The sequence below is a fragment of the Aegilops tauschii genome, chromosome 5 (genome assembly GCF_002575655.3).
Source record: "Aegilops tauschii subsp. strangulata cultivar AL8/78 chromosome 5, Aet v6.0, whole genome shotgun sequence".
Classification (NCBI taxonomy): domain Eukaryota; kingdom Viridiplantae; phylum Streptophyta; class Magnoliopsida; order Poales; family Poaceae; genus Aegilops; species Aegilops tauschii.
The window spans coordinates 34,720,060-34,728,559 of record NC_053039.3 but is presented as its reverse complement, the minus strand read 5'-3'; the positions used below and the strand labels follow the sequence as shown (position 1 = coordinate 34,728,559).

At 48.8% G+C, this 8,500-nt stretch overlaps 1 protein-coding gene across 2 annotated transcripts; it reads left to right on the top strand.

The window, feature by feature from the left end:
- The first annotated feature begins 781 nt into the window (after window positions 1-781).
- LOC109743621 (protein EXECUTER 2, chloroplastic) lies at window positions 782-3,132 on the top strand. Of its 2 annotated transcripts, none has more exons than XR_002228121.4 (5): window positions 782-1,197; window positions 1,335-1,400; window positions 1,678-1,784; window positions 2,601-2,707; window positions 2,799-3,132. XR_002228121.4 is itself a non-coding variant. In XM_040388737.3 (5 exons), exons 1-4 carry the CDS (start codon window positions 1,183-1,185, stop codon window positions 2,611-2,613), a joined length of 273 nt encoding a protein of 90 aa, XP_040244671.1. In that variant the 5' UTR covers window positions 896-1,182; the 3' UTR covers window positions 2,614-2,707; window positions 2,799-3,132. The 2 variants fall into 2 exon arrangements, 1 of the variants encoding a protein (XP_040244671.1); XM_040388737.3 differs by having other exon boundaries at window positions 896-1,197; window positions 1,335-1,472.
- Window positions 3,133-8,500: the final 5,368 nt, after the last annotated feature.

Sequence of the window (8,500 nt, the reverse complement as noted above, 5' to 3'; positions counted from 1 at the left end):
ATCTTCCAATAAAGCATAATCTGCAGGCAGAGTTCAACCACCTGGCTAGCTCGCGCACTGGCGTCGAGCGAAGGCACGAACGGGGGGAGGTTAACAGCCCAGGAAAGAGCCATCATCGTGGAGAGTGGACGTCTGAAAGAGATCTTAGGCACGAGTTAGAGCGGAAAAAGAAAAGGGAGCTTCGTGAATAGTTAAAGAACCAACAAAGGCAGCGCGAATATAAGAGGGAACAAGCTGAGAAGTGGAGGCAGAGGGAGTATGCAGCTACTGCATCTAGACATAGAAAAGGAGACTATGACCATCGTGAGTTCTATCCTATAGAAAGAAAGAAAGAAAGAAAGAAAGAAAGAAAGGCTACTACATGCGCAAGCTGCGTCAGGATCACGAAGCTAGGAGGGCTAGGGGTGAGAGCCCCAAAACCTCAACCACCACTGGGAAGAGGAGGCCGAAGCAACACTATTAGGGAAAAGCTTATAGACAGACGCGTACTAGTAGCGCGCTAATTTTCCCAGCGCTACTGCTATTTACTAGTAGCGCGCTAATTTGACCCGCGGTACTAGTAAATATTACTGGTAGCGTGTGACAAAAAAAAACACGCTACTAATAAATATCTTCAATTGTGCCCGGCGCACAGACTGTAGTAATAGCGCGGGTTATAAAACCTACACTACTAGTACGTGGATAGCCATAGCGCAGGTCAGACACACGCGCTACTACTAGTCTCCCACACCACCCACCCCCGCCGGATACACTCCCACCCGCAACCGTCCCACCACCCAACCCACGTTTGTCTAAAAAAAATCCACCAACGCCCGATCCAGATCCCCTCCGCCTCCATCCCCCGCTGCGTGCGCCACGCCGGCGGCCACGTGGCCGCCGCTCCCCGTCTCGCGCCGCTGCCCGCCCCCCCTCCGCCGCGCACATGCCCTCCCGCCGCGGCCCCAACTCCTCCTCCGTCACTTTCGCTGCACCGCCTCGTCCCCCGCGGCATCGGCGTCGGTGGTGTCGGCGTCCCCGTTGGCCTGGGACTGGACCCGCTGGAGCCGCCACTTCGCGGCGGTGGACCAGGCCGAGAGCTACGTCTCCGTGCTGCGCTTCCAGCTTGAGGTGGCCGTGGAGGGCAAGGACTTCGCCTAGGCCGCCGCCCTCAAGCGCGCGCTCCTCGACGCCGTCTCCCGCGTCATGGCCGGGCGCAAGGTCTGCTCGCTCACCGCTTGATTCCTCCACCTCGCCATCACCAATTCCGGCCTGATTCCCGATGTTCTTAATACCTAGGGTTTGTCCCCGTCCCCTGTTTTGTTTCCCTCACCTATTGTTTTGGTTGATCCTGGCAGAGCGCCATCGAGGAGCAGCGGTACCAGGACGCCTCCAGGCTGACCAAGCTCGCCAGAACTAGCCTGGTGAGCCCCCTATCGCCCACTCCTGCTTCTCCATCGCTGCTTCTTCTTAACAAACCATCTTCTAATAGCAAGGTGCTGGTCCTAATTTAAGTAATAACAAACCATGGCTAGTGATAATTCCTCTGTTGTTCGATCCTTTATATATGCAAAAGAATACACACATGTCTGTTCCAGATATGGCCAAAGTTGTAAACATTAGATAATCCATCAAGTGGGCTTTTGATGCCATCCTGCAGCACGCGTTGTTGGGTTTGACTCTAGCCAATTTCATTTTCAGGTAGGTTGGTGGGTGGGATATGCTAAGGACACCGATGACTCAATCGGGAGGATTGTGCGGATGAACCCTGGTGTCGGGAGATACGTCGCTAAGAGCTACAGCCCAAGGTCCGCTTTCTCCGTTCTCTTAAGTTCGGTTGATGCAAAATTGAACATGCAGTTTTTTAGCCTAATTTATCACAAGCGAGGAGCAGTGAATTCTGTAGTCCATTAGCTACGGTTGATCGGCAACTGCATAAGCTTCTATTTCTACTTCTGAATTTTGAATGATTGTATGAGCAAATGAGTGCTACAGTTATTGCCTAGATACCACCGGCATCCATTCTTTTAGTTCAAAATAAAAAGACATCCTACATATATGCACATGCTCCAACACGGGCAGATTTATGAAACTACTGTTGTTGGTTTAGGCAAACACCTCACAGTACTCAAAAGTACAGTTTTGTAGAAACCATAGTATTCTGATTGAGCTAGTAAGATTTAGTTTATGTAAGTTTAGTAGATGAACTAGTAGGATCCTTCTGCTGAACTGAAGATGCTCCTCTGTCGTGCTGCTACGTACTTGGTACTTCGACCTTCTCCACCGATTAGTGAGCTCCGCCACCGAACGTAGCTCCTGTGCTGTGTTGCTGTTCTAGCCAAAGGTTTTCTCTCAATTTTTATACATCTACATCCCCTCCTATGATGCTAGCTGAAGCACCTTGTTGAGTTATTTTGGAATCTTTTATGCACTTTTCTGTTGAGTGCCTTTGTTTTAAACTATGAGATATGCCTATGTTTAATTCTGAAATCTTAATGCAATCTTATGTTGTTTCACCGAGATTGATTTTCAAAATGTGTATATCTAATGTTTCTTACTGCAGCTTTAAGCTTCGCGCTGTCATCTAACTCTTTCTACTTAATTTTTGTTATCTGTCTTTGAAGTTTGAACCTATAAAAATGGGTGATCTGTACAGTTGTCATCTCCTACATGTGTACAATATGACACTGAATTGGCCAAAAATAGGGAGCTACAAGATGAACTTTTAAAGGTTGGTTCCATTTTCTGTATATGCCTTGTACACTCTTATATTCTCCCATGATTGAAGTCTGCAATGCTTATGGGACTATCTTTGTTTGTAGGTTAAGACCTCACTGTCTGCTTCAACGAAGAGATTTGAAGAGTTGCAAAAGGTAATTTTGGGGCAAATTTCCAGTGCTGCAGGATAAAGAGATGTTGAAGCGGCAGACTGAATCCATGACACCGTAGTGCAATTGCGGCAGATTATCTCTATTTTTCCTTTTCATTTTTCTTATTAGTGGAGTGAGAATAGGTAGAATGAGGAACTATGTGATAGTAGATACAACAACTGTAGTAAAAAGAGTCCATGTCAATTATGTATGCTCTTACTGGATGTGTTCTAATGCTGGTTTATTACAAATCTTTGTTTGTTTTGTTGGAATTGTAAACATAAAATGGAATTGGTTCATTTTATTTTTTTAATTCCTAATAAGTTAGTGTAGCGTGGGGTGGAAACTGGGCGCTACTAGTATATTGGATACTAGTAGCGTTGGTTGTTTACGCACGCTACTACTATTTCATTAGTAGTAGCGCGTGTACGTAATAGCAGTAGCGCGGGTGGAACGCGCTGCTACTAACCAAGTTAGTAGTAGCGCGGGTTTCACCCAAGCTCCTACTAACTATTAGCTGTTGCGCGATACTAGTAGCGCGGGTACCCGCGCTGCTAGTAGCCATTTTACCCGCGCTGCTAGTAGCCTTTTTCCTAGTAGTGCAAGTATGGGTAGCCAAGGAGGACAATGATAGGACGGATGGACACGATACGATCATTCACGACACTAGGAGGAAGACGTCTTCTGTGTTTGACCGCATTTCGGAGAACGAAGATATAGAGGCGGTCCCTGCCAGGGCGCAGGGCCGCTGGGACCAATGACTTTTCTAGCCTGGGACTGTCGAGGACTGGGGTTGGACTCGACAGTGGGCAAATTACAAGACCTGGTATGGTCCTACAACCCAGCGGTGGTGTTCTTATCTGAAACTAAGAAAAGATCATGAGCGATGCAGAAAGTACAGTGGAGCCTTGGTTTCAGTAAAGGAGTGGCGGTGGATTGTGATGGAAAAAGTGGAGGGCTAGCACTTTGGTGGAGAGACCATCTGGAAGTTACTGTCAGGCCTTGGTGCCAATACTATATCGATGCAACAGTGGTGGTAGATGGGAACACTTTTAGATTCACTGGAATCTATGGTGAACCTTGTGTGGAAAAGAGGCGGAAAACTTGGGAGGTTATTCGATACCTGCGCAGACAGGATGACCTACCCTGGTTGTGTGCAGGTGACTAAAATGAAGCATTGGAGCAGTCGGAGCAACAAGGAGGAAATCCAAGGAGTCTATGGCAGATTGAAGCCTTTAGGGATTGTCTCACTGACTGTGGTTTAGCTGATATGGGTTTCTCAGGCTACCCTTTTACGTGGGACAACAAGCGGGATGCGGGCGAGAATATATAGGTGAGGCTAGACCGCGCCACCTGCAATGCTGAGTTCATGCAATTATTCCCGGGATCAGAGGTACAACATGTTATTACTAAGGAGTCAGACCACTAGGCTCTGATTGTGCGAGTCTCATCGGCACTGGCCGGCGGGACACAACGAAATAAGAGGCAGTTCCAGTACGAGGCAGCTTGGGCTAGACACGAGCAATACGAGGAGATGGTGACCGCTGCATGGGGTGAGGCGCATGCAGCCAATAGCGAGCAAGTGGGGCTAGGAGCGACATGCAACAAACTCCACCAACTCTCTAGAGCCATGCATGCTTGGAGTCGAAACGTGTTTGGCTCTATTAAGCGGCAGATAGACCACCTGTAAAGAGCGGGCTCGTGTCACTGGATACGGAAAGGAGTTGAAGGACACATAGAAGACCAGCTACATGAGTATATGAGAGGGAGGAGGTGTACTACAAGCAGCGGACTCATGTGGATTGGCTACTTGAAAGTGACCAGAACACAAAGTACTTCCAGAATAGAGCATCCCATCGGAAGCGAGAAAATACGGTTAAGTCACTGTTGAAGGAAGATGGCTCTAAATGCACGGATGACGCGGGAATGAGAGAAATGGCGCGCGGCTGCTTTCTATGAAAAGTTATTCTCATCAGAAGGATCAGAGGAGAGTGAGCGTATTTTGGCGCTATTTGCACTGATAGTTACTCACGATATGAATACCAAATTATTGGAAGTTGTTTCGGATGACGAAACTGAGAGGGCCCTGTTCCAAATGGGACCAACAAAGTCACCGGGTCCGGATGGCTTTCCGGCCATGTTCTACCAACGACACTGGTCATTGGTAAAGGAGGATGTGTGCAAGGCAGTGAAAGAATTCTTGGCAGGCAAGGCAGCACCTAGTGGATTCAATGACACCATTATTGTTATGATCCCGAAGGTTAACTCACCGGAGTTACTTTCACAATTCCGACCCATAAGCCTATGTAACGTCCTGTATAAAATAGCGGCGAAGGTGCTAGCTAATAGACTCAAAGTGGTGCTGCCTATAATGATATCTGAGGAGCAGAGTGCTTTTGTCCCGGGGATTAATCACGGACAACGTTCTGGTTGCCTATGAATGTGCCCATGCTATCCGGAAGAGGAAACGTAGGAAACCCCTTTGTGCGGTGAAACTGGATATGATGAAGGCCTACGATAGGATGGAATGGGTGTTTCTACGTCAGATGATGGAGAAACTTGGGTTTTCTGGTCAATGGATAGACATGATCATGCGATGTGTAACTTCTCCCAAGTACCAAGTTAAGTTGAATGGGGGTCTCTCGCACAGTTTTGTTTCATCTCGAGGGCTTCGGCAAGGTGACCCACTATCACCCTACATGTTCCTTTTTTGTGTGGAGGGGTTCTCAGCTCTTTTGTAACATGCTCAAGAGAGGAAGGAGATCAAGGGGGTGTCGTTTGGGAGCACTGGCCCCACGGCAACTCACCTACTCTTCGCTGATGATAGTGTGGTGTTCCTTGAGGGCTCCAAAGAAAACCTGGAGGTGCTTCAAACCATTTTGCTGGACTATGAGAGGGCCTCTGGTTAGAAGGTTAACTTGCAAAAGTCGGCATCTTCTTCGGTAAGGGAACGAGTGAGGAGGACAAAATTTTGCTGAAGAAAACGATAGGCATCTCATCGGAGGCCTTGATCGAGAGATATTTGGGCCTCCCTACCGTGGTGGGGAAGTCTCAAGATGGGACCTTCAATTATGTACGCGAGAGTGCGGGAAAAAAGGTTGCACGATGGAAAGGGCAAGGACTGTCAAAAACTGCTAGAGAAGTACTAGTCAAGTCGGGGCTCCAGTCCACACCAACATTCACCATGAGCTGTTTTCAACTCACAAAGAAAATGTGCCAGAATTTGTCATCTATCTCTTCGAACTTCTGGTGGGGTGCAGTGAATGGTGAGAACAAGGTGCATTGGATTGCATGGGACAAAATGTGCACGAGGAAGCAGGAAGGAGGGCTGGGTTTTAGAGACCCCGAGGTTTTTAACCAAGCGTTGCTCGTGAAGCAGGCTTGGCGGATTCTACAGGGTCCTAATTCTCTGTGTGCACGGGTTCTTAAAGCCCGGTATTTCCCTGATAGCTCAATTCTAAGTGCAACCTGCCCTCGAGGGGGGTCTTTCACATTCAAGAGTATAATCCATGGAAGGAACCTGCTGCTTGACAGACTCATTTGGAGAATAGGAGATGGGAGCAAGATCAGGATCCACCATGATAATTGGATACCGAGGAAAGGTAGTCTGACGCCACTGGGCCAGACCTACATCCACGGTAGGAACAAGGTTTCTGATTTGCTGAATACACATGGTACAGCCTGGGACCGAGCCATGAACTAGCTGTTTGGAACAAGGTTTCTGATTTGCTGAATACACATGGTACACAGGTACAGCCTGGGACAGCATGGTACATCCATGGTAGGAACTAGCTGTCGGTTCTGAGCTCCAGAGGAGAAGCATTAAGGCAGGAGTGGTCTTTGTCGCGTGCGGTAGGGAGGAAACCAACTACCACCGGTTTTGGGCCTGCTATCATTCAGCAAAGTTCTGGAAAATTCTTCACTCGGAAATGGGAGTTCTGGTGGCGATCTCACTGGTTACTGTAAGCTCCTAGGGTGACCTATCCAACTGGCTGTTAGGTTGGTTCGCCGATGCGTCGGATGATGAGAGAGCGGTTATGCTGCAAGGAGTTTATGGGCTCTGGCTGGCTAGGAATAATGCGAGGGGTGGAAGGAAGATTGAAGAGGCTAGAGATATTGCACGTACTGTTCTCAGGGTGATGGAGCAATGGCAGGCTACCAATGGGCATACCAGTAGGATTGCTAAACCCACTCCAGTGCAAAAATGGGAAGCACCAGATGTGGGCTGGGTTAAGGCAAATGTGGACGGGGCCACGTCCAAAGTAGGTGCAAAAGGAGGAGCGGGTGTTGTATTCAGAAACCATGAAGGAGCTTTCCTCGGTGGTGCATGCCATGTTCTTCAGGGATGCTTGGACTCTGTTGCTGTTGAACTTCAGGCTTGCCGCAGGGCAGTCCGGCTAGCGGAAGAATTCAATGCACATCGCCTGCATATTGAGATGGACAACCAAGAGATAGTAAGCAAGTTGCAGAGCAAGGAGGGAGACATGTCGGCGTTGGGACCTGTGATCGAAGAGGTCAAAATGATGCTGCAGGCGCGGGAACAATGGAAGATTAGTTGGGTCCGTCGTTCGGCAAATGGTGCCGCACACGCCCTAGCTAGGGAAGGGGTCTCTAGTGAGTTATGTAAGGTTTGGTTACATCAACCACCTGACTGTATTTTGCACATTGTGGCGGCAGAGATTCCTGCCTATTATGAATAAATAGGACAAGGTTTGAACTTCAAAAAAAAAAAGATGACTTGACTCTAACAACCACGGGACAGACTAGGTACACTAGAAAAACTAAAGTCTCTTTCCTATCTAACTAAACAAGATTAACTAATTTAATTGTCCGGTAAGCTGATCACAAACGTCCAACCTTTCCTTGTAACTTCTCAAGTACAACTCAAACTTGGACATTAGTCGCCCCAATCATCATATCTGTGCATGGTGTCCTGAAACATGGCTTCACCCCATCTTGTGGAAAAATATCAAACGCCATTTTTCCAAACCGAAGCACGAAAGAATTTTTAAACTGGCCCCCGAACGTATTAAGGGTGTTAACCTCGTTTTCACTCTGGGTCGTTCCATTCCAGCGGACTCTCTGGTGAATATTTTGTGTCACTTTTCGTTGGCGCAGTGCTGGAACAATATATTTTGATGTTTCATAAGCAACTTGCGAAAGATCGTTGCGAAAATTAGACAAGGGCATATCACAGCCCAAGGCGGCGGCCGAACAACGACGCAGACGCGCACTGCTACTTCCCGCCGTGGCCGACTCCAGGCGACCACGACCCCAGCGCGGCACGCCGGCGATGGCCGACGGCCACTCTGTGTGTAAGAGCGCCCTCTGGCTTGGCTCCAAGCAGTGGGCGGCGGACGTCGTCCCCGCTGGCGCCGCTGCTCCCTGTGGAAACGGCGCCCTCAGCGGCTGCCGGCTCCGGGCGACTCCCGCCCCGGCGCGGCGACCGCGACCAACAGCACGCTCCGGCGCAGCGGCCGGCTCTCCATGCGACTGAACGGCCGAACCAATCGAGCGATTGGTAATCGTCCAGGAAAAAGATAGGCATAGCCTAATCCATTCGCCAGTTTTGCACCAAGGTGCCTGCATTTACAAGAATTAGCAAAATGGGCTAAAACAGTGGTCCAGGCAATTTTGCAAAATATTCCTACGTT